Source organism: Oreochromis niloticus, linkage group LG17, assembly GCF_001858045.2.
Source record: "Oreochromis niloticus isolate F11D_XX linkage group LG17, O_niloticus_UMD_NMBU, whole genome shotgun sequence".
NCBI lineage: Eukaryota > Metazoa > Chordata > Actinopteri > Cichliformes > Cichlidae > Oreochromis > Oreochromis niloticus.
The window spans coordinates 17989079-18015397 of NC_031981.2; the positions used below are offsets into that span (position 1 = coordinate 17989079).

Sequence of the window (26319 nt, forward strand, 5' to 3'; positions counted from 1 at the left end):
CAAACGCGCCCCACACCACCCAACCTTCTCTCTCGTTCGCAGGAAATGGAAATGGCTTAGGACTATCGGCGTTGCCCTGGCAACCATCTGAGTCCCCCATCTCGCGGTGGAGAAATGAGTTCTGAACAGGCTCGAGAGAGGCAGGGATTAAACATGATCCCGCGGACGGACTGTCAATCACAGCCCTCCAGCAGCCTTCCCGTGTTCACTCAAACATCTACACTCAAACCCAAAAAGGTGCATTTAAAAAAAAAATATATATATACATATATTATTATTTATCGATAACCACCCGTTAATAAATAAAATGAACTGATAATGAATTCGGCCTGTGCTGTGTTCTTTTTTGTTGTAAACTATTAAAAGCAAGAAACTCTTTTCTGTTTTAAAAAACAAATTCGTTATCCAGCAGCGGATTTAGTGGTGGTCGTTATATTCCAGTGCCAAGAGGCGATGGATTAATTTAATTAGCCTGGCGAAGATTAATGACGATGCATAGGCCTTTTGTAGATAAGGCTATACACTGTTAAAGAGGGTGTGTTATTTTCAAACACCGCTGTGTGTCCAATTTGGGGAACTTTGGAGTGTGGCTGAAGGTAATCAGAAAAGGGGGAAAAAGTATAGTCCTAAAGATTTTATAGGCTTCAGCTGGGGTTTATCTTTGCAGGCTCAGATAAATCTGAGTGTATAATAGCTTCACACACATTGTATTATTTTAATTATTTATTTAGTCTTTGAAACCATAAAGATGCTTATTTTGTGTGGGTGATTTCTATGTTGGCACACTGTAAACCAGTGAAGAATGGGGTACTGGAGATGTTTGCTGTGATTAAAGCACATTGTGACACCTTTCCAGGTGTCTTTATAATTCCCTTTCGTGCTGCAGTGTGAGTGCCCGTGGCGGAAATGCGTGGCACTACTATAAAAGCAGCTTTGTATTAAATGTGCGTGTTCTTCCTTTTACAGTACAGCAGGTATAATAGATCCTTACTGTTCCTGGCTTCTGCCCACTTAACAAAAGTTTTACTTTTCTTTCCATATTAATTTATTTGGCGTCTTTTGGGCCTAAAGTGCCAAATCATCTATTAACTCCCAATCAAAATAAAGAAATAAATTATATGTCCTTCACAAACGTGCTCATACTAATTGCATGTATAATTCTGATGTGATTCTGAACTATTCCAGTTACCCGCATACGCAGGCAAAGTGTCCAAGTGATTTCTATCCCCATGCTTTAATAAAACTGTCAGAAAAGACAGGCTAACTGATGTGCATGTGAAAATAATACGCTTTCTTTCTCAGTGCTCTATTCATTTGGTATGATGGCGTTACTGTCCTTTTTAGAAGTCTCAACACGTGGCTGCCATCTTGAAACGTCTTTGGGCACATATCTGGACAGTTGTTTTAAAGGATTTCCTAACCTCAGTGGCCGCAGGGACATACAAACTGCATGTATAGAATCACAAGTCAAATATAATCATAAAAACGCTTAAAATGTTTACCGACTTTGCGCCAAAATAAAGTTTTAGTCACCACTAAAACAGGAAATAACACTAGAATAAACACATCAGCTCACGTCCTATTAATGCAATAATTTGTACTTTAATATTTCTAAAGTTTGACAAGATTAATTAAGTTTAATCTTTGTATTTATTTTAATACCTTATTACTTTATTTACACATATAAAAATGAAGAGTTCCTTGAACTTTTTCGATGTACCAGTAAATGATCAGATAAAGATCATTTCGAGAAAACACCTTCAAATGTGTTTGTATTTCCTAATAAATCTCTCGATTAATAATTGTCTGATTTATTTGTTATCTTATTCCAGTCATGGTGACACAAACTACATTTACACACAGTGGCAAATAAAGAATGAATTCCCTGGAAATCCCTGCCTGCTCCTGGAGAAGTAGCTAATCACGTTACAGTAACGCATTACTGGTGCCAGGCTGGCAGGGAAGGCTGGGAGAGCGAGAGAGGGCGGGGAGAGTGAGACCCCGTGCAATTCGATATTTGCCTCTTTTGACAGTCATTTAAAGGGGATCTGGAGAACCCGATAGCCGGGGACTTACACCCCTCCAAAGGCTTTCGGGACACTTTAGCCCGACTCGGCTCGGCCCCGCAGCGCCAGTGAGTCGCCAGGCAGGGTGTAAACGTTAAATGTTAGCTATTTGTTCCGTGGATTGCGAGGAAAATCAAGCCAGTCTTTCATTCACCCCCCCCCCCCCCCAAAACACACACACACACACACACACACACACACAGAAACCCTTCCTCCCCCCATCTCCCCTCCCATGCTTTCTTTCTTTTCCAGACTCCACAAACAGTCATTGACTAAAGAGGCTTAGAGAGACTCCTAATAACGCTTTAACGAATTAAAAGCAACGGAGAAGTTTAAGGAGGAAAAAAAAGAGGGGGAGGAAGGGAAATGTTTAGTAATTGCTGAGACTGTACAGACAAAGAGTCCTGACGCAGTGGCACTGGAGGTTATCTGCCATCATAGTGGTTCCTTATCAGCGGATAAATATTTGTATATCATGGCCAAACTGGAGGGGAAGGAGGGGGGTCGGTGGGGGGGTCTGCAAAGCCCCCTTGTGATTGTTGCAGCCCAGGTAAGCTACATGGAGATAACCACTGCATCCACCGCTGCATCCTCTGCAGTGGAGCAGAGCTGCTGCAGTGTGGGGGGTCGAGCCGCTCCAGAAGAGCCTTTTTTTTCAATTATGGGGTTAAAAGAGTGAGAGAGTGTTTAATAAACCACTGCTCATTAAAGCAAGAGAGAGCGCGAGGGAGTGCATTCCCTTGCAGATAACGGGCAGGTCGCATTGTGCAGATCTCTCCTGGGATGACTCCTGCACTGGATGTTTGCCCCCAACCCCACCCACAGCCACGCATCTCATTAAGCTCATCTCCACATCTCTATCTGCAGTATATCTGGGGCGCACCATCAGCCTCCCATCAGCGCGGATGTAGTCCGTTACTGCACGGACAAAAAGATTAAGATTTCTCTTTCACGGGGTGAATTAAATCGAGCTTTTTTAATTTATTTTATATTTGGAGAACCCTTTAATCAGCAACCAACGTGATCTCCTTGTCCCCCTCCCCTTACCCCGTTTCATATGAAACCCTCACTGGACTACCAGTGGCCACCCAGTCCAGGATTATGCACAGCCAGGAAAAGAGAAGGAGGAGGAGGAGGTGGTAGGGGAGAGAGGGAGGGAGGGGGCTTGCCTGGATACCCAACCGCCTGCAAGTGTCCATCCTCGGTCTGTTTGACATGGCAGCGTCCCTGGGTATAAAACCGATAAACATCTGGTGGCGGTGCCAGGACATTGGAAAATGAGGGATTGGGGAGAGGCGGTGAAAGAGGCGGCGAAAATACAAAATCATAATGAGAAGAAAGATGGGCAGAGAGGGAGAGAGAGAGGGGGGCAGAGAGATGCTGATCAGCTAATTACAGCTGCAAATAAAATGCAAATTTATCCTGGCACAGTGAGCATGCCCAAGTTTAAACATAGCGCCATCCAAAAAATCCAGAGCTGCGCTGGCGCTGCGCCAGTGACGACTTCCAAACAAAGGCTGATTATCCAATAATAATAAATTATTATTACTATTAGTATTAACATTATAAGGAGGTGCATCTTCGGCTTTACACCAGGGTACACCCCCATCCCTTTGAATAAAAGAATAATCGTTTAAAAAATATATAAACGAAGAAGAAGACGGCAGGCTTCCCAACAACAGTGACACCACCATTCAGTCTACCAGTTACACACACTGTAAACGCGCCCCCCCCACCCCCCCCCCATCTCATGTAGTGATTAATGATACACCGCCACCCAAAGATTAATCATGGGAAATTAAAAAAAAATAAAAGTGCTGGCGGTAACTGCAGCTGGATCAGGTGGGCTCGGGATGGCGGTGGTGGGTGGAGGAGGTGAAAACGAATGAGCTCCATCGAATCTTTTTAGATGCAAATATTTTGTTATCTCTACTTTGCTGCACTGTGTGTTTTTTTTCCTTCTCCCGTGTTTATGATTAATTATCTCTTCTTGGTGAAAAATAAATCATGCGAAATTAGGATCTAGCTGACTCCACCGGCGTAAGCAGAGATGGCAGGTCGATGTTGTTAATTTCAGGTTGAAATTGACACACTAATTATAGTGCAGAGTGCTGCTGGAACACTAGCAGGCAAGATTATACCTCTGTGCTTCTATTTTTTCTTTCTTTTTCTCTTTTTTTTTTATCAGATCCCCCCCTCCACCCCCCACCCCCCTTATATTTTACCAATTAAAAATCGTAAAGGCATTTCATTGCCCCGGGATAAAAAAAAAAAGACAGCCTCTCTCCTAACATGGCCATCACTTTCCCCCATCAGATTCATTGTGATGTATTAGATGCAATAAATTATCCCATGTAACAAAACATGGCGAGCTGAAAGGCTGATAATCTGCAGAGGGGAGATAAGGATTCATTATTCCAAATCATTATGAATCCAGCGTTGGCTGTGACTTCTTTCTTAATCAGCTTCTGTGATCCTGGATACGTGAAGGGAGCAGATAAGAGCAGAGTCGTTTATAATTCTCCCCACCTCGGCCTAATATTTTAAAATAAAATCGCAGGGAGAAGCCGCCGTAAAACACACACACACACACACACACACACACACACACGCGCACACACACACACACACACACATTGGCTTAACGTTTGGAGGGTGAACAGGACGAGAATAATAAAACACATTGAGGAAATAAATAAGTAAATAGATAATACGTGGCCCATACATTTTTGGCGCTGTTTTGTCTCAAATTAAGGTCATCTTATTCGACATTTACAGCGAAGAATCATGTAGGCAGAGAAAGAAAGAGAGAGAGAGAGAGAGAAAGAGAGAGAAGGGGGTGGGAAAAAAAGGAGGAGATATATACTGCACCGTTTATTTCACATTTGGAGTGGGAAGGGGCTAATAAAATTTAGGCTACACCGGGAGTCTATAAAAGCGGGTGACCGTAAATGATTTACTCCATTTATGCACTAAAGGGGCCTGAAAAAGCGCCACGGTACACGGGCGGGGGAGGGGGGGTTGGCCTACTGCTGCTGCAACCTCAATCTGCAAAATTAAGAAACTAAGAAAAGGCAGGTGATTTAATCTGGATGTAATGCTGAGATTCTGAAACCTCATTCAAACTGCTGGGGGGGAGATGAATATCAGCTGGCTGTGAGACTAATAATAATAATAATAATAATAATAATAATAATAAGGCCGGTGTGCACAGACTCTTGCTTTTGATTACGACCAGTATACCAATAGAGTGAAGGGGGTAGGGGTGGGGGGGTGCTTAGCTGCTGTCAGCTGTCACGCGGGAGCTAGCGTCAAATTCTACATTAATCACGCGATTTCACGGCAGGAAAAAAAGAAGAAGAAGAAGAGGAGGAAGAAGAAGAGAGGAGAGCGACTTTGGACTCAGGCTCCAGGCCGCATGCGCTCTCGTTAAATCCCTGTTAGAGGAAGTGCAAAACACTACACAGCCTCATACCTCTAATGTGACACTGTGGGGCCTGTACTAAACCCCTAAACCCGTTTACAGTCTCTATTTGAAATTAATTAAGACTCGATTTCACCCAAAAAAAAAAAAAAAAAAAAAAAGCATTCCTCCTCTTTAACAACACAACTGCATTTCACATCCGCCGCCTAAAATTAAACGTTATTTCCTACCTTTATTTAATTGTACCCACAGTGAACAGGACCGAATTGATTCTGGTTATTTTCCTCGTAATTAATCTTTTTATTACACCTATAATGTGCTTTAATCGCGAGCGCGCATGAATGCCGCTTTAATCGTCGTTTCTCATCAGCGCGCTCATTTATCGCATCCGCATATTAACTTCATCTTTACATTGAAATCGAATAATTCCCCTGATCAAAAATAAAATAGAATATAATTTAAAAAACGCTTTATTTACGTCAAAAGCAGATTAATAAATCATTACAATTTGACGCTGTCGTTATTCTGTAATTCTATTTAGACACTGGGTGGGATTCCATAAATGAAAGGCTCGGCTCGTCCCTGTGTGGAAGTAGGCTGCTGAATAATTCATTGATTTTTAAAAAAGACGCATTTGGCTGTAGTCGCGTTCGTAAGTTTATACAACGAGGTTTGCGCCAATTATCTTTAATTTATTACCTTAATTGAATTTCTTCCCCAAAGATAGATTTGGGTGTGATCAGTTTACATTCTCCTTCAAAGAGTCAAGGCGCAACATGAGAGATAGCAAGCCTCCAGCATCCTCCCTCTCCTCTCCTCTCCTCTCCTCTCCTCTCCTACCTCTCTTTTTCCTCAGTGCATTTCACAGAGAGAAGGATCGGATTTGCTTGGTGCTCCTTTCAATCAACCATGGTGTCAATAAGCAGGCTGGCCGGCCTCTATATGCTCAGTGTGTGTCTCTGTGTGTTTATGTGGGTGAAGCTTTTGCCGTGTGTAGCCTCGATCACATTTTCAGATTTATTGCCTACATATGTATATTTTTTCTCTCCTCCTTCTGAAATGTTGTTCTGTAATTGCTGAGGAGTTTGTGAATCCTTTTTTTTTTTTTTTTTTTTTTTTTTGCCTTTTGCCTTTTGCCTTTTGGTGTTGATTAGACACCGAGCAGCTATGGCTTCATCTGTCCTTTGTGGCAGGGGAGAGAAAGGGGCTCCTCTCCTAACACAAAGGGACGTGCAACGTGTTTCTGCCACTGTGAGGGCTTGTGTTCTGCGGTGAAATATCTGCAGAGCACAAGCCCTCACAGTGACAGAAACTGTACAGGCACCACATAAAAGCCTATATAGATAATAGCCAGTTACAGTTACACAATATACAGTTGTGCATTGCTCAATCAGAAAAAAAAAATAACGTGCAAATGCCGACAATCGCCTTTTTCTTACATATAATACAACATAATCTTACTTTCATTCGGCTTGTGTGCCAATATTGGGCGTCTCCTGAATTAACATGATCACCTGGATACAACAAAATGGGGTTAAACACAAAAATAACATTTTAAAAAAAATAGGAAATCTCATTTTAAATTGCATCAAAATCATAATAAATGACTGTCTATTATAGATCACTTCTATTTTAACCCTACAATAGATTCCCATTGATTTCTACTGCCGTTCTATTCCCATAACTTGCTGTGCTTTCAGACCCGGAAGAGCTGGCGTGCTCTGTACAGTAAGTACGGTAAAGAGGCCGCCTTTGGTTGGCCCGTGTGCTCGTGCAGCCTGCCCGGTACAGCCTATGTGCGCGCGTGTTTCCTCCTCGCGTTGAGTTGTGACGCTGTGACTCCGGGACCGAGGGCGCGCGCGCACCACCACCACCGCCGCCGCCGCCGCCACCACTCCTAGCGCTGTGCTGAGAGTGTGTGTGTGAGTGAGTGTGTGTCTGCGTGTGTGTTTTTCCCCTCCCCGTCCACAGCTCCTCGCCCTCTTTCTTTTTTCTCTCTGCCTCTCTCTAAATGCCATCGGCGCCTCCATCTCTATGTCACTCTTCCTTCACGTCTGCGGAAAAAAAAGCCTCCACCCGTCCAGCGTCCACTGCAGGTCAGTAAATATTTAGATTTGCTCTGAAGCCGCCGCATCCTAAATGCCCCATCCAATGAGCTGCCGCTTCCCTCGGTGGCTTTGTAGCCTGTCTGTGAGCTCACTGACGGTCTGAGAATGATGGGAAACTTTTGTGAATGTGCTTTTTTTTTGGGTGCTAGACTAAATGACTATAAACGAAAATTATGAGTAAAGCGGTAACATTTTTGTTTTTTATCTTTTATTTTTGTTTTTGTGACTGGACTTCAGTGAAGCCGGAGATGAAGCTACCCGTTACACCTTCATCTCTCCCCCTTAACATCGCTCTGTGTGCACTTGGTGGAATAAAAAAAAAGGGGGGCTGGGGGGTGGGGGGGTAGTGTTGACAATACTGGCTACAACATCCATAACGAGCGCCATTGTTGCGTTTAATGCTAGCTGCTTTCTCTGTCCTTTTATTTATTAGCAGCGCGAGCGAAATTTGCTTTGGTTGGCCGGCCTGATAATTAAGCTAGCATTTCTTTTTCTTTGGCTCGCCTGAGTCAACGGATTGATATGTAAAAAGGCTAAACGACAGCCGGTTTCACTTCTTAGATTATTTAACCCCCACCTAAAATAGCACAGATGAGTGTTTTTAGCGACCCATTACCTCTCGCATTACCTGGTGGTGGAGGCGAGAATCCCATACAAGCCGTGAAATTGATCTGATTACCTTTGCCGGCGGGTCATAAGAAGGAGCTGGGCTTGCTGAGGCTGCTTTGCACCCCCCACGCACACACACCCAGCCCGTTATTAGTTTCCTCCATCTCGTCTTTGGTCGATGTGTCTCGATATGGCGGTGTGTTTGTGTTTGTGTGAGTGCGAGAGAGGGAGAGAGCCACTGTTTAGAATGAATAGGAAGCTAAATCAGGGGCATCACACGCGCACGGTCACGGGCCAAAAAGCTCCAGCGGTTATTTGCACGCGGGGAGCAGAACACAAGAGAAACCCTCAGACACCTTGATGGGTTTTTTTCCTTCATTTATCTGCTTCTTAAAAAAGAGGATACGATACGATAGGATAAAAAAAAGGATAAAATGATTAAAAAAAAAAATACGGTGTTATTACTAAAATAATATAAACTCGGATTAAAAACGTAGAAGAAGAAGAAGCAGCAGACCGCTCGAGCGGATAGCACTTTCACTCTAATTTCCCGTCACAATCGAAATTTCGTTATTGCAGGAGGTGTCAGAGAGGCTGCTAGCACTCCGGGCTCCACTTTAAACTCATTTAAATCACAAAGATTAATAACATAAATAAAATAAAATAAAAATCAGCCAAACAATTTAGTGCCTGAATGATGAATGACTTCTGTTTGGAGATGCACTAGACAAGAGGTGAAAAGGCCCTGCACCTCAAATGAAAGATTACATCAGTGCGTCTGGCGAGACGTGATATAAAGATAAGAATCACAACTCAGTCAATTGGCAGCCCCCTTTTTTTCTTTGCTCTTTTTTTCTTCTTCGTTGGGAAGAATGACACAAAATCTGATGTGCTAGTTTTTCTTTTTTTTTCTTTTTAAACACACTCGAAGAAAATGTGATCAATCCTTCAGCTCTTGCTCATTTAAATCGTTCTAGGAAAGCCAGTTCTGTTTTTAAGTTTCACGCGCCCAACAAGCAGAATTTTACGCCCTAGTTTTGTTCTAAGAACCCGACTTGGTTCCCATGCTGACAGAAAAGCAGCCCCACTTTTTTCTTGAAAAGACTAGAAAGGTGATAAATGACTCACCGAGTAAGAAACAAATAGGTTACCTGCGGTAATATACGGGTTTCAAAATGTATAACTGAGCGCTTAACCAGTAAAAAATATCACAATTTACAGCATGACTATAGCCCGTAGCATTTTTAATCACTGGCTGGGCATCTCTCTTTTCTTTCTTTTCCACAGAAGCTCTTTGGATTATGTTCTTATGTCGTGTGTTTTCTTGCGCCAAAGTCCTTTTTGATTTTTTTTTTTTTTTAAATATATAAAAAAATTTTCACAAAAAATAAGTTTAATTCTGGCTGGTTATCTTTTATCTGTGCGTGCTGGAATAAATAATGATACGTGACACATTACGACCCCAGATAACAGGCCGTAAATGCGCACACACGCATGCGCACAGGCAATTCTTTTCAATATTATTTTAAAATAGCGCCTCTTGCTTCTTCTTGGCTCTAAATATACCTCACACGAGCTGCCACTCATATCATTTGAATTTCTTTTCCTTTTTAAAAAAGTATTGATATTACTGTAGTGGTAGCAGTGGGCGAACACTCACTGGTGGTGTCATAACTGTTATACCATCTAATGTATTATTGTATGATTTTTATCTCGCTGACCTCTGATTAATCAGCTGGCGGAAGGAAACTTTTATTTATGAGGGAAAACAATGATTGTAATTTTGAGAACACAGGACGCTGAGGAACAAAGTAAACACGCACACGCACACACACACGCACATGCACGCAAGCATTAGACGTTATCTAAAACATTTGATCCCCCTAAACACACACACAAACACACACACAGGCAATGGAATAATCCGTTCTTGTGTTAACTGCAGTGTAGAGAACAAAAAAAAGAAAGTGGCTCGATTTTAATCAAAGCTGGCTATCATAATCTCGCAGAAATTATCTAAGCCATCAAAAAAAAAAAAAAAAAAAAAAAAAAGGACTGGACTCTCGCCCGAGTTTATGAATAAACCTTTAACAAATCTTTACGCACAGCATCGGTGCTATTTGTAGGCCATTAACTACAAAAATAGACTAATGTGGGCTCGTTTTAGCCCCTCTCGCTTTTTCGCACTCACACACACACACACAGAAAAAAGAGCCGAAGCCACCATTTCTCCCTTCGTGACGACAGTTTAGGATTAAAAATGACATTTTTCTTTTTTTTTCTTTTTTTTTAAAGAAAAACAGAGGCAGTCTTATATCCCGCGCTGAATAAGCTCCGGCGTTATTGACACCGAGGCTTGGGGAATCAAGTGATGGGATGGCTTCCATGTCCCATTCTCTAAGCTTCGATGCATCCAGTCAAGAAACAAAAACACATAATCGGGATTTTAGGCCACATTTTACCGTCGTGTGTTGCCTTCGAGCACCTATAACGGCTACTTTGTGGATAACGCTCCGCGATACTTTTTCGAGAGGATAATTACACGAGTCCGCTGACAGCCTGACAATGGCAGCTACAGCAGTTTGCGTCCAAGTTCAGTTTCGGGCTTTGCCTGTGTGAGAAACGCTCGCTCTCCCTCTCCCTCTCCCCAGGTAGGGCTATCCTGGAGAGAGGGAAAAATAGCACGCTTTGCCAAGTCCTCCTCTGCCCGTGCTCCCACGCGCTCGGCTGAGAGCAAGCTTAATAATTTCAGACGGGATTGAATAAATGAGCCATCACCTGTGCTCATGCAACTGAAGGCTCACCTGCTAAATAATCTCTCTGATGGCGTCTTTGTTGATCACCTTAATGCTTTTATTTTTTAAATTTATTTTATTTTTTGGTGCCAACCCCCCACTCAAAGGAAGTGACCCCCATCTGATATTACACCCACAGCACAATCATGCCAATACCTACGTGGTGCGAGGGCGTGCGCGCTCCCGCAGCCGCCGCGAGAGGATTCATTTCCTGACTGTTTACACCGAGGTGACGTCACTTCCAGTGGCTGCCCCAACACACACACACACACACACACACTGCTACTATTACACACCACCAGTCTGACAGTATATGCAGATCGAACCGGGATTTAGACATAAAATACCTCCCCCCTCCCACACACACACACACCTGCCCCCGGGGAGGGACAGAGGGGGACTGTTTCTCAGGTGGAAGACACAGGGCATCATGGCCGTGTCACACTGAACACACAGGGGTGCCCTTTTAAATTCCAGTTTGTGTTTTTTAAAAAGAAAAACTGGCCAAAGCGAGGCGGGCTACGGTCACTCGCAGTGCGACTTATCAATGCGCGTTATTCACTGCTGTGAATAAATCATGACATCGCTCGTTGCTGCTCGTCTGTCTGAGTTGCTGCAGTGAGCAGGTTGCAGCTATTGCACAGATACCGACTGAGTTAAGTGACAGCCAGTGATAGCTTACATTATAAGTATTTTTTTTTTTTTAAATTTTCGGTTTTGTTTTGTTTTTTTAAACTGTAGGCTCAGTCACCCAGGCGTCTCTGTCCGTGCCGGCTTCACGGTGAGGAAATCGGCTCAGTTTGGTTCTGCCATTAGAATAATGTGCCTGTCACCGCGAGAGGACGCACTGTCACAATTTTAAGAGCATAAATGTCCCGCAACATGCCGTTGGCCCAGAGCAACAGGCTCTGCAGCAGCTTCTGTTCTTCTCTTCTCGCACACTGTAGCAGGAAAAAGCGCAGACTTTAGCGGCTGTTGAAATAAAAGTTTTTTTTCTTAGAAAAGGAGTTTAAAACTTTTATTTTTGGTTATCATTTTTTATACTTGTCAACTTTAATGACTCTGAAGGTGAATTTATAAGTTTTCATTTTTAAGTTTATAAACGTAGGCATCATATTTTATAGATTAATTCAAAATAAAATAACTTCCTATAGTACCAGTTTTGCACACCTAGCACGCTTGCATGCATAAGACAGCTGTTAAGTGTATAAGGCCTTACTAAAGTACAATTTTCATATTTAAAATAAATATACCTCTTTTGAGGATTTCAGAGAAAAAAAACATTTAAAAAGTAATAAAATCTTGCAGCTCTTCTATATCTTCCTTGGCCCAATGTTATATTCAATTAGAGCAGGCCCCTCCCCTTAACTGATGACACTGACAGACCCTCCTTAAGTTGCGTCGCGCCACAGCTGTCTGCAAGCATTGAGCTGCCTGGCGCCATCCTGAAAGAATGCCTTCACTGTAAAAAAAAAAAAAAAAAAAAAAGAGAGAGAGAGAGAGAGAGAGAGAGAAAAGGAAAAAAAGAAGGGGGACTGGAAGGAGCAAGAGAGAGAGAGAGCAAGCGAGAGAGAGGTAGGGCAAGGGTGAGTAAGCAAGAGACTCACAGACCTAGAGGGAAAGAGAGAGAGAGGAGCGGAGTTAATGGAGAGGGCTTCAACTGCGCACAAACAGAGATTTGATCAGTGAGTTTAACTTGCTGGTGCTGGTCAGTGCGCAGTGAAGCCATCCACTGCAAACAAGCCCTGCCTGCGCCCCGTGCAAGCCTCCGCTACTTGTTGAGCTGAAGCACTGACTTTTTTTTTTTTCTCGCTGTTTGTTTGCTAAGAGGAAGAAGTTCAGGAGCTCTGCGTGGGACCGGATTCCATTTTGGACGTATTTCTATGACAGCACCTCAGTTGCATTTGTAATGTTGGGTATGTTCTCTGTTTAATTTCTGTCTTTGTTTTTTGTTTTTTTTTTAAAATCGCGTGTGAATTGCTTAAGCGTGAGCGTCCTGTCAAGTTTTAGAAGCGTTGCATGTAAACAAATGTGAGAACGTAAGACGATAAATTCTCCCCTCTGTCTCCAGGTGATCGGAAGCAAGCGCGGAACCTGTGGATTTAACAAACACGCGGATTTGGGACAGTTTATTTCTTATCTTTTGACTTGTACCAGTTTGCTTCAGCGTGCATGAACATTTGCTAAAGCAACGAAAAAATATATCTAAAGAAATCAAGCGATGGAAGTAAGTGCGGACCAGCCACGATGGATAAGCCATCATCCCGCAGTGATGAACGAACAGCATCCTGGCTCACATCACCCGGGCCTCGGCCACTCATACATGGACCCTTCGCAGTATCCCCTCGCTGAAGATGTGGATGTACTCTTTAATATCGATGGACAGGGGAACCACGTCTCTCCATACTATGGAAACTCTGTCCGAGCCGTCCAGAGGTACCCTCCTCCTCCACACAGTAAGTAAACGGCCTGTTAAGGCCTTTTATTTAATCATTTGCCCCCTTTATTTGTTTGGATGCCCGTGCGTAATTGCAGGCAGGCTCCATTACAGCTCGGAATTATTTTCTCACTGTGACCCAGACAAAAGAAAAAAGGGAAAAAAAAGGAAAAAAAGAAACGAGTTTCGATTTTAGCCCGGGTTGATTCGACTTATAAAACTCAAGTGTTGTGAAACCACGGCGTAAATATGTGTAGTTTACGCATATGGTTTCTGAGTATGGCTCGTACTGAAGTCAATTCCCGTTTAAAGTTCACAAACATGAGCTGACTCATATGCTGGTGAAGTTTTTTTTTCCTTTTTTTAAAAGCTCGTGCCCAATTTGTTTTCTGGATCGATCGAGTGTTTAGTTACGGATTTAAACAAATAGACGTGTTGGCACAGAAACCAGAGATACACCTGGAACACTTTGGTGTTTATGCTTTTTTTGTTTTTTGTTTTTTTGGCTTCTGCTCTCACACTCCAACTGTCTATTTTCTAATGTGCCAGTCACTGACGCGTAGTCATTTATGAAGTTTCCTATGATGTAGGCTTTAACTTCCTCAACAGTCGAGTTTCTTTTGAATTACATGCATTCATATGTTGCATTTAGGCCCGCTCAATAGGAAGGTTAAAGGGTAAATTTACGCACGTGCGTGGCCACATGAAACTCTCAAATTTCTACACACTAGAGGGGTTCAGATAATTTCTAAGTGTAAACAAACTGCCAGGATTTTTTAAAAATTTTGATCTGGATGTTGGTCACAGTGAATGGTTGCTTCTGTGTGTGGAATAATTAAAAAATAATTAAAAAAAGAAATAAAGAAATGTCACCTGATTTGTTTGCTTAATTTGTGCGTAAAAGCTTAAATCCTGCTTTTTCAGGCCTGAAGCCCGACAACTTTAAATGGCAATGTGTATTTGTTTTTGCTGCAGAGTGAAGTCAGGTTGTGATCTTTTGTGTTGTTTTTCTGTGCTGCCTCAGGTAGCCAGGTGTGCCGTCCCTCATTACTGCACGGCTCTCTGCCCTGGCTGGAGGGGAGCAAAGGAATCCCCCCGCACCACAGCACTTCTCCCTGGAACCTGAGCCCCTTTCCCAAGAACCTGCACCACGGCTCCCCGGCCAGCCTGTCCGTCTACCCCCCAGCCTCATCCTCCTCCTCCCTGTCTACCGGTCACTCCAGTCCACACCTCTTCACGTTTCCCCCGACCCCTCCTAAAGACGTATCCCCGGATCCGGGCATATCTACCCCCGGCTCCAGCAGCTCCGGGCGGCAGGAGGATAAAGAGTGCATAAAGTACCAAGTGACCCTGGCCGAGAGTATGAAACTGGAGTCAGCTCACAGCCGGAGCGTGGCATCAATCGGAGCAGGGTCATCCTCTGCCCACCACCCCATCGCCACATACCCACCCTATGTCCCTGAATACGGCCCAGGCCTCTTCCCACCAAGTAGCCTGATAGGTGGGTCATCTTCTAGTTATGGTTCCAAAACAAGACCAAAAACAAGGTCCACTTCAGGTAGGCGTGCGCTTTATTACATTCCCTTTTGATCTAACAGCATTCCCCAGATTTGCAGCCTTTAATGATCAGCCGTGTTTAATCTCACATAGATTTCTAAAATAAAAGCCCATAATCAGCACGTTCATCCCTCACATGGAGGTTTAAGGCCGCACGAATCAGTTTAACCCAAACACCCGCAAAAATGCCTCACAGATTTCCCTTTCATGGTCTGATTTAAAAAAATGATAATGATATGAATTATAATAATAGCAGTAATAAAACAAATAAAAAACGCGTTATATTTATTTAAAAATTAATTTAAAAATAAAAAAATGGGGGTAAAAGATTAACACCATTGACAACTGAAATAAAAAAAATATGAATTTAACTTTTTTTATATTGAGGCAAAAAGGAAAAAAATCATGACGCAAATGATTTCCGAGTTGAACCATAAATTAGGTCATTTTTTCATCTTCCTCTGCACTAACAGAGAGTGGGAGAGAGACAGAGGGGAAGCCAACTCTCTGGGCTGTGTCGCCCCGTTTATATGTTTAAGATAATCCCATTATTGTCGGACCAGTGCACGCCACAGTTGCATTGTTTACCCAGCGGTAGAGCACCGGATACTGCTCGTTCATTCACAGGGAAAAAGCGGCTGAACCGTCGCCGTGGCAGAGTTCACGAACCACCGAGGGAGGGGAGGGAAAAAAGAAGACAGACAGACAGAGAGGAGGGAGATATTTACAAATTGTGAAGAGGGTGGGTAATTATTTTAAAGGTTATTTCAGCGCCGCTGAAAACCAGTTTTCTGTAATGAGATTAATATCAGCGTCTTTGATGGGGAGTATAGAAAACAGAGGATTAGTTGATGCATATCATCGGGATTATTCAGCACTATACACTGGGCCATTAATGCAAATAAAGATGTGAATTCCGGGATCATGTGAGATAATGTGCAGTTAAAGATATTTGGCGATCTGAAGAGTTTCATTTGGATGTTTTAATCAGGTCTTCAGTGCGGCGTGCTTCATGTAAACTCAGCGCAGCGCTGAAAGCTTTTCTCCCGGAGCACCAAACACACTGTGCAAAACGCTGCATTGCAGAGGCCTGCTTTTCTTAAGTCACATGCATTGGATCAGTTCCTGTTTGATTTCTGCAACATATTCTCAAGCCAAAAAAAAAAAGAAAAAAAAGAGAGAGAGAAATAGCAACACACACTTTCCCAGGTGCTTGCATGTCTGTCACATCTAAACGACGCGGCACGACCCGGACCGACGCATCTCTTTTAGTCTTTGTGAAGAAGTCGGGCTGTGTGTGTGTGTGTGTGTATGTCTGTGTGTGTGTGTGCGCTCGCTCGCGCGTGTGTGTTTGCAGCTCGAAAAAAAAAGGGGAAGTGTGGCTGCATGCCTGAGAATGCAAAAGGCTCTCGGCGTTGCACAAAAGCCCTGTGTGAGTGAGTCTCTGCTTTCAAATAATCTGACGATGTGTGCAGCGAGCTCCCTTGTTTCAGTTTCAGGCCCCCCGTATACCATAATCCAACTGTTAGTGCACGTCTCACCTGTCGGTGTCACTAGAGAAGTGCCAGTCAAACCTGCCCCCCCACCCCCCATAATTTCTAAATAAAAGATTATTATCATGTTATTATTATTATTATTATTATTTAAATTATATAAATTTTTAATAAAGGGAAATTTGGCGGATTTGATTAGATTTATTTTAAAAATTGTCACGCTCCAAAGTGGATTTTGCTCAGTCTGAAAATCCTGCTTAGAGACCCGCAGTGTGAAAAGTTTTGTGGTTTACTGAAATAATTTATGCTTTATGGACCTTCACACAACTGCTGTATTCGACACCAACACTAACCACATGTGTTTAATGTGTGCGTGCGTGGTGTGTGTGTGTGACAAATAAATCTACTGCAAGCCTTTCTAGTTATTGTTGTTATTAATATTATTATTGTTAATTTCTGCTGCTAGTTTGTCTAGTTAATATTATTATTTTTATTATTATTAGTCGATGTTATTATTAGTTGTTCTGTGCTTTACAGAATACTTGATATATATATATATATACATATAAATACTTTTCTCTAACCTTTTTTTATTCTCAGCATTGATTACATGAACCAGTTATTGCTGGTTATTTTAAGGACCAACTGACCTGGACACTCTCTCCATCTTCTGTGTGTTTGTGTGTGTGTTTGTGTGTGTCTGTGTGTGCGCGCGTTGGCTCTTGCAGAAGGTAGAGAGTGTGTGAACTGCGGGGCCACGTCGACTCCGCTGTGGAGGCGGGACGGTACGGGTCACTATCTGTGTAACGCCTGCGGACTCTATCACAAGATGAACGGGCAGAATCGCCCTCTCATCAAACCCAAGCGACGGCTGGTACGTCTCCACCATGTTTCTCTGTTGATGACATTTCCGTCTCTCTCTCTGTTTTTTCCCCTATCCAGGAAGAAGTAGGCCTATTAGCTGCAGGAAATTGACTCGACAAGTGCAGGTCTCTGCTTTCAGATACTACCACAGAAAAAAAAAGTGCAGTTTTTTTTTAATGCAATGACAGTGCTACTTTTTATTTGCTAAAATTGTCATTGATTCACACCGTAGGCCCCATGTATATCATAGAACGCTATCTGTGGCCATCAAAGCTTTACAGCTATTGTACGACACCTGGACTATTTCCACTTGTAGTACTTTATTTACGTCCTGCACAGTGTTATTTAACTTTTAAATATTTAATTTAAAATTGCACTGCGAGCGCCTTAGTTCTACATTTTTTAAAAGAGGGATTACATTTTCTGTCTTTCATTTTTAATTGAGCAAATAAAACAACCCCCGGGATAAAACAAACAAAAAACCAAAACAACCCCCCCCCCCTCACACACTATGATTCTGATTAAAGGAACTGAGCATGGCTGCAGTTGTGCACTCTTAACAGCATCCATTTTTTTTTATTTCATCTTGTAGGTGAGCCTATATTGTAGCTATAAGCAGACCTTTTTGCTTTCCAAGTGCAGCTATTTTTACAGTTATTTTGGGGAAAGCCCCTCTCATCAGAGCTTACATCTCTTATGAGCTTCAGAGGAGTTCCCCACTCTTTGAAAAAAAAAAAAAAATCTTTCGAGGCAAAAATGGCCGTCCAGACCTCTTCTGCTCTGGACTTCTTCTCTGCACCACTTCGCCTCTATAATGTGAAAACCCGACTACTCAGGAAAGAGCTGCCGGATATCTGAGCAGCGCAGATAAGTCGCTTTCAACAACACAAGCCCCGCTTCCCCAGTCAAAACATAAAGGCTGAGGCAGCCCGAGCCAGGTCAGACAGAGAGCCACGACGTGAAATTGTTTAGCGTTGTAATCACCGCTTAAACACACGAGGATGCTCAGGTGTGGGTAACAACCAGGCCGGTTTGACCTTGAACCTCTTTCTCGCGGAGGTGAAAAAGGTCAGGAAAAAACTGTAGAGGCCAGAAAGTGAAAATTAGGACGAAGATAAGATCTGCGAGCCGAGTCATTTCTCTATGAAATCACCACATCGTGTAAATACTAATCCTGTCGACCTTTCATTGCTGATATTTAAAGTGTTGGCTGCGAAGAAAGAAAGAAAATGTTGGAAAAATAACAAAACCGGTCAAACTATGATGATAGGTGAAGTGAATAAAAATAGAGATTATTTCATAAGGTGTGTTCCTCCACTGTGATTGGGTATTCACAGCGACCAGCAGCAGGGGTTATTAGGCCACCACGTGTGTATAATTGGAAATTCCTCCCTGAGATAATGTAGTCCTTTACGTTAGCGTGTCCTCTGCGGTCACCTGTCTATTGATTGTTTTTAGAGATTATAACATCAATGTCAAGCCACTGCAGCAAACTGGCCTGTGAGGCAGGCAGCTGAAATCCATCGGAAGACATGACTTTCACTGTGGCAGGATGGAGCGAGGGTTTTACTCTGCTAGTAGCCTGCAGCGAAGCCAAAAATACCCACTTCTTTCTTTCTTTTTCTTTCTTTCTTTCTTTCTTTCTTTCTTTCTTTCTTTTCCAAACTGTGTGCATTTAACTGGCGTGCAATTATTGCCATGTGGTTCATTTCACCGCATTATGTATTCATATTTTGTGCGCATATTGAAAGAATCCAAAGCATACATTCCAGAAGAGGCCTTTTACGTTTAATCGATGCCAAATCTATACGTTTCATCTCCTTCCTTTTCCTTTCCATTGTCTGACGTCACATGTTGGCTTTTTTTTTTTAAAGGAGGGGGTTAATTTAATCACATTTAATAGCTCTCCCATTTCAAGGCACTGCTTTTATGTGTTCTGTAAATATTTATTCTCCAGGAGGTATGAGCTCTACGTGGCTATTTTTAGCCCCGGGTGAAAGCAGCCCTGTTTTTAAAAATTTTTTTTATTTCTTTCCTCATTGAAAAAAAATTTCAGCTTGCACTAAATGCAAAAGAAAATGCACTGGGTAGAGATATACAATGTATATATTGTCAAAATAAAAGCTTCTGAATGTTTCAAGCAGCTTTGCGCAATGCTAGAATGAAAAATTAAAGACTGTATTTAAGCAGGTATAATAGAAAATGCATGTGATGTTTCTTTGTTGAATCAATCGAGGATACCATGGATACAGGGCTGCTGAATTTACACCAATTTGTCCCGATGACTCTTAAAAATTCCACAGATATCCTTGCAAATCCTTCTTAATGAGTGCCACATGGCTATTTCGCGTAAGCAAAGTTAACGAGTGTGTGTATTTTTTAAGCCAAATTTAAGTGTTAAAACGAGCCCTGAATGATGGTATTAAAGCTGTTAGAATAAACCTCCGTGATGATTGGGTCATTGAGCGGTCATGTGATGTTTTTTTCTTTCCTTTTTCCCTTTTTTTGGCCTGTCTGCCTCGTGCAGTCGGCAGCCAGGCGGGCAGGGACGTCGTGCGCAAACTGTCAGACGACAACGACGACGCTGTGGCGGAGAAATGCCAACGGGGACCCGGTGTGCAACGCCTGCGGCCTGTACTTTAAACTGCACAATGTGAGTAATAAACCTTCACAGGATATCTCTCATAACTATCGAGGCTTGCCTCCAATATTTATTCGTCCAGCTCCCATCTTTGTCCCCCTTCTCCTCAGATCTGCCTTCTATATTTCTCTCCCATCACGTCCTGCTGGGCACCTTCCCCTCTCTCCCTCTGAATATTTTATCTGACTTGTCCCTGCAGAGAATTTCCGGGGCACGGCGATAACAAATACTGTAGAATTAATATGATTTATTGGCAGTAAGTGCGAATCTAAAATGTATAAGACCTAAGTGAACTAAGCCCGCAGCCGCCTTGCTTTTGAATATTAAAGAAGGGGCTTAATTAAAATTCGATTAATTTTTTTTAGACCGCTTTTCCCCCCCTTCTTCTTCTTCTATTTCTAGCCTTTTGGTTCCATGCGCGCCAGGGACTCTGAGTCCCCCCTCTGACCACCAATCCGTCTGATTCGTTTTGGGTTGGTTAGTGCCTCGCCACATCATTTCACATCCTCAATCTGAAAACCCCAGGGACGCGTTTATCTCTCCCTCTCTCTCCTCTCCTGTGCACAAAGCTGTCACTTTTAATCAAACTGCCATTGTGGCTGAAACTAATAATAATAATAAGCAGGATAACTGCTCTGAGGCCACATGTAGGTAATTTTCCTCCCCCTTGTACAGACAACAGATAGAGGTTGCCTATACCCCTGTGCATAAGGGGAAGAGTATCCTGCTCTGCTGGCCAGCTTGTCACGCAAGCGCTCTCTGTTAAATCATTTTCCCATGTTACTTTTGGCACATAGTGAGGCGGCGCAGAAGCAGATTCAGACCAAGGTTAAAAGGAGAGTAGAATAATATTTCCCTGTTACATATTAGCATCTGAACTGACCCCGACCTTGGCGTAATTATGAAATTAGTTTATTTTGGTAAATCCAGACTTCTGTTGGGGTTTGCTCCCTTTGAAACAAATTCCACATTCTTCATGGAGAATTTAGTGGAGTCCCCGCTGGCCTGCATGAGCTCCTAATGTGTGTGAGCGTACAAAACACCTGATGGTAGCAGTCTGTTGTCCCGTAAGCTCAGATAAGAAGCTTGTGAAAACAGAAAAGTTGCCACAAACATAAGGTTGTGTTAACATCCAAAACATAGACGGCCTTCTCTGAGTAATCAGGGGTTTTCTCACTATGCCTGTAAGGTGTCTGTCTCGTCTTTATATTTCTGAGAGGTGTACAGTCCTCACACCTCTGTACGGACGCTGAGGTTTCAGGTGGTTAGCTGCTGGTTTTTGGAGGGAGGATGTGAGAGCTTGCACTGTGCATTCTGTGGGGGTCATTGACTCAAATGCTTTTGTTTGATATGCTCGGGTGTTGGTGGCCGAGCACACGCTGGAGGCCCAAGAATTGTTTCGCGAGACGGTAGACATCTCAGCATCAAAGAGCGGAGGCTAGACTGGCTTTCGGTGGGCGTAGCATGCCCTAGAACTGGAATCAGGGCACGCAAGGCAGAGAAGGTCACCCAGTATGGAGTCGAAGCTTAGCGAGTGAAACCCACATCACTGGGGGGAAAACAGATCTGTGCCCTCCACTAATCATCGAGGCCGCTGTTTAAAGAGTCAGCGAAAAATGCCAATGTCTCAGACAGCTCGAGAAATCCCTGTTCCCATTTCCCCGGGAAGAACCACTGAAAAAGATCAGGAAGCCAGTCGGCCTCATCCACCTCCCTCATAATCCTGCCCACAGCCGGAATTCCATCATCCAGCTCTCATTCCCCGCTAAAACCTATGCTGGAATATGGCAGCTGGGGCCATTTTGGCCAAGAGTCGGCCACGCGGTCGAGAAGGAGGAGGGTGGAGAGAAGGACTTGGCCGACGCTGACAGTCGTCATGGCCATGTGTCTCTGTGGTTGACCGGCTGCACATTAGCTGCCAGACTTTTCTCCGTCTGTGTTCTGCACACGCTCTCTCCATCTTCCCTGCACCCCCCCTCCTCCGCTTCATCTGTCCTTTTTCTCTCTTTCTCTTCCTGGCATAGCTACAGCCTTAGATACACTCCAGCTTATAGGAATCAGCATTCATATCCGACCCAACACACACACACACACTAACACACATTCTCACAAAGAGTATAGATAAACAATCTTGTGTTTCGGGATGGGGCAGCCTGATTCGCCTCGTAATGGGACTCCATTACATAGCATTATGTCTGTCCAAAACCCCAAAATCTAAAAAGCTCTTTGTGCACCACATTTTTCTTATTTACTCTGAAACTCGGTGACACCCCTCACTTACGGTTTGTTTTGCTTTAATATAAATCTCATGCTGGAATCTTAAATTTTAAGATTCGTATCTCATGTGAAATGTTCACGGGGACCAAATACTCATCTGCCATCTTTTTCTTTCTCCTTTCGAGAGCAGATCAACCGACCTCTGACCATGAAGAAGGAAGGCATCCAGACCAGGAACAGGAAGATGTCCAGCAAGTCAAAGAAGAGCAAAAAGGCCCAAGATAACATGGACGACTTCTCCAAGAGCCTGATGGACAAGACCAGCTCATTCAGCCCGGCCGCCCTGTCCCGCCACATGTCATCCTTCCCCCCCTTTTCGCACTCTGGCCACATGTTGACCACCCCCACACCCATGCACCCCTCCTCGAGCCTCCCCTTCACCCCGCACCACCCTTCCAGTATGGTCACAGCCATGGGTTAGAGTTCCCCACGGTGCACCACTCCTGAATCCTCGGCCTCGCCACCACCGCACCCTTCGGTACCTCTGCTGACCTGCTTCCATATCCTGAACGACAAACTGCTTCTCGGTCCGATCTAAGCTCCCCAGTCTCACCGCCGAGCCACGGCGTGTGAGCGTGACAGGCTTTAGGCTCCTGTTCTCCTCAGTTGTATCTTATTTTTATAAAAATCGAAGTGTACCTCTGCGATGTGAATGCTTTGCAGACTTGACTTGACTGTGGCGCACTGACCTCCAGGGGGACGTTTTTTTGTTTTCCCTCCTCCCCGAGCCGCCACCACCACATTGAGGCTGTCCTCCCAGCTGATCCACACGATAAGGAGCTCCATTTGTGTACAAAAAGCCATTTTTCCACACTTGACATCACAAAAAAACTGACATTAAAAGAACTTTTGTGACGCCCTCTTCCTCAATGTCCAAACCCGACTCTCTTCACCTTGCACCTGTGTAACAGGAACCCCCCCCCACCGCCCCCTTCCCGCTCCCTTGCTTCCTCTCCCTCTTCTCCTCCTTCTTCTGCTGAAGATGAGGAGAGACAGACGTTGAATATATTTGTACAAATTGTATGAAATACAGTACATTTAATGAAGACTTTTTAATTAAGTAAGAAAAAAAGGAAACATGCCCCTGGGCAGCTAACAACAAGAAGGGTACGAGTCGCAGCAGGTGGAGAGACTTGCCGCCGGAGGAGTGAGGAGAGGCTGCCTCCGAGTCCCGGAGGAAAGAAAAAAAAGGGAGGAGGAGGTGAGGGAAAGACTTTTGAGAAAGGGCAGGCCTCGGTTTTTGCCTGCATGAATTGTGTTGCATTAAGTTTGCAGAGAGTCAGCGGCTCCGGCTGCAGGCATCTCTCTTCTTCTTCTTTTTTTTTTTTTTTTTGGATGTGCTATAGGTCTCGGGCAATTGGTTTGTGTTGAAGCGCGCACGTACAAGCACACACATACATGCACACACTTACACGCACGCACACACTCGCACACACTCGCACACACTCGATCACCTGAAAGACTTTCTTCCTGCCCACAGATTATATGCATTGTGAAAAAAGTTCCTGTATTTGTTATTTGTATGTATAAATCAGAGTACCAAAAATACGAAAGAAACAAAGATGTAGAATTATTTCTTTATGTTATGCAGACTGAATGGTTGTAAAAAATTTAATAATAATCACTAGTGTAAAATATGACTGCTTTTTTTGTTTCGTAATTTTTTTTTTCCTCTTTGAAAATAATAAACTAGTTTAATCTCTGTTGACATGTTAGCTGTGGTTGAGAGCTGTCTTTTCTGTCTGCCTCTGTGCTGTGTGATCTTTGACACATGCTCACACACCCCCACCCACTCACCTACCCACCACAACCACATCTAGTGACGCCCACCCTTTTTTTTTTTTTTTACCCAGCATTCACAGGAACAGCTCTTAGGTCAGTTGAGCACAAACAGGAAGTGAAGGAATAAACAGCAGCAATGGAGGAACAAATCAAATGGCAGGGTCAGACAGGCCACTATGCGCGGGGCACCGTGGGCTCAAGTGGCTTTTGTCTCATCCGACAAATACATAAACACATCGCGACCGACATGCACAAAACAAAAAAATCTGTCGTACACTGAGCGAGAAGGACCCGACAGGAAGAAGCATCGTTTCAGGCATTTGTCTTGCATCCTAATAATGACTAATAACTAAGTCGGATAGCAAATACAGGTTGATATTAATTTAAGCAAAATAACGCTACATATTACAATCATATACATATAACAATACCACATAATAATACATATAAAATAGCCACATGGCTGTGTGCAACATCCTTTAAAGAAAAAAAGTTAATGAACACTTCTAAACATTGAGTTAACCTCACTGAATATATCACCTCTAGTAGTGAGAAATGATTAAAGCGTTAAGCAGGAGGGGAAAAGAGGAACTACTGTATGTGTTTGCTTCAACCTCTGAACCGCAGAGCGGATAAAGTTCCCTTCAGCTTTAATATCATTTTGCCCGTCAGTTTATTAAGTGATCAGTTTTGCTCGAGACGTTTCCACAGCTCGCACTTAAAGTAGAGTTTTAGGGCTGTTAGTGCGAATGCATGATAGTGGCCTGTGTAAGGAGGCAGGAAGGAGAGAAAAGAAGATAATGAGCTGATATTAATATGAAAGATTGCAATGCAGGGCTGCAGAGCTCAGTAATACACTATAGTGGGTGATTAGTGTTGTTAAAGCTGGGAAGTTATCACTATATGCTCTGTACATGCAATCCAAGACATGATGCATATATGATTTATTCCATTCAGCCAATGAGTATGACTTTGGACACCATAAAGTTCTCGATTGATGAATTTCCTGCATGTTATCCCCCTTCATTTTTCTTTACCATCATTAGCTTTCCAGTAATCTACAAGCGGCATCTTCTTCACATCAACGCAGCTACAGTGGTTAGAGTCACGTCAGTTCTCTTTGCTTGCATGTTTTATTCTGTGTATGCAGAGCAGTTCGTGACACATTGGCTTTAATGAAATCCGCAATCAAAAAGTACGTCTGCCGTATCTTCCATCTCGGGTGCAATTCAAAGTGCACATCAAAAATTTAAAAATAATTACATAAACGCAGCAGAACAGACAAAAGATTTTTTAAAAAGTTAATGACTTTTTTTTTTTAGCTACAATGATCCCATTTAAAAACTGATAATCACGAAAATGGTGTGAATATGAAAAGAAGCACTAAGTTCTAAAAGACCACAATTGAATCAAGAATTTAGGAAAGACTTGTGAAGAAACTCTGGTGAAAACGGTGAAAGTGATGTGTTTTCACAGTGAGCCTGGACAGCCGTGTTTATAGTACCTGACTTACACACTTAGGCAGAAAACCAATACTAAATGTAAATGTGGTAAAAGAAGGAGAATCTTTGCCTTTCAGTATCATTTTTACCCTTTAAAGCCCTCCAAAAACTTACAAGAAATAAAGCAAAATAGATCGCGCTGATGCTAATTTGTTACAATCTGCGATAATAACAGGATGCAGAAGTTAAAAAAGAAGACACCCATATCAAGCTCAGATGATAGATAAAAAGAAATTCATTTATTTTTAGTTTTATTATGCCACAAGTTAACCAGGTAGTCTTATAGCGAACTTCTGCACGTAGTCGGCCTCTCAAGGTTTGATCCTTTCGCATGCAAAGCACTGAAATGTCGTCTTTGGCTCGAAGCCTCTAAACAACTCTAAAGATCTAACGACCCCTAAATTGTACACTGTTACAAACCATTTCCAGTATCGAAATATATTTGCACAAGTGGAATGCCTGCTTCCCGGCAGAAAAGGCCATACAGGAGTCAGGTATTTGGCATCATTTGTTTCTGAGCTGCTGTGACCAATCAGGAGATTTGCTCCTGTGTTTTAATAGTGAGGTCAAGGGGGCATGTGGAATGAGAACAGAAATAGTGAGTGTATGCGTGTGTGTATAGAGGGATTGAGGAGAGCTTTGCCCCGTGGTGGGACCCCATGGCCTCTGGTTGACCTTTTTCCTGCTGGTGTCTGGCTGTGGACGTCCGCCAAGGGTGACTGGAGGTGCGGCGACTGGCTCAGGTGAGGATGAGGCACTCTCTG

At 43.2% G+C, this 26319-nt stretch overlaps 1 protein-coding gene across 7 annotated transcripts; it reads left to right on the plus strand.

The window, feature by feature from the left end:
• The first annotated feature begins 7384 nt into the window (after positions 1 to 7384).
• Positions 7385 to 23986, plus strand: gata3 (GATA binding protein 3). Of its 7 annotated transcripts, none has more exons than XM_005475852.4 (7): positions 7385 to 7586; positions 12831 to 12918; positions 13074 to 13458; positions 14464 to 14997; positions 17218 to 17363; positions 19881 to 20006; positions 22402 to 23986. In XM_005475852.4, exons 3-7 carry the CDS (start codon positions 13224 to 13226, stop codon positions 22690 to 22692), a joined length of 1332 nt encoding a protein of 443 aa, XP_005475909.1. In that variant the 5' UTR covers positions 7385 to 7586; positions 12831 to 12918; positions 13074 to 13223; the 3' UTR covers positions 22693 to 23986. The 7 variants fall into 7 exon arrangements, with proteins under 7 accessions (XP_005475909.1, XP_003448121.1, XP_013128570.1 ...); XM_013273116.3 differs by lacking the exon at positions 7385 to 7586 and adding an exon at positions 17432 to 17478 and having other exon boundaries at positions 12572 to 12918; positions 17218 to 17274; XM_013273118.3 differs by lacking the exon at positions 7385 to 7586 and adding an exon at positions 17432 to 17478 and having other exon boundaries at positions 12572 to 12918; positions 14464 to 14940; positions 17218 to 17274.
• The last annotated feature ends 2333 nt before the right edge of the window (positions 23987 to 26319 follow it).

Bases quoted from the DNA above. Each gene is read 5' to 3' on its own strand.
- gata3 (XM_005475852.4), top strand. From the start codon at position 13,224: ATGGAAGTAAGTGCGGACCAGCCACGATGGATAAGCCATCATCCCGCA. The intron at 14,998-17,217 runs GTAGGCGTGCGC...TGGCTCTTGCAG, and splicing joins AAAAACAAGGTCCACTTCAG to AAGGTAGAGAGTGTGTGAAC. The intron at 20,007-22,401 runs GTGAGTAATAAA...TTTCGAGAGCAG, and splicing joins TGTACTTTAAACTGCACAAT to ATCAACCGACCTCTGACCAT.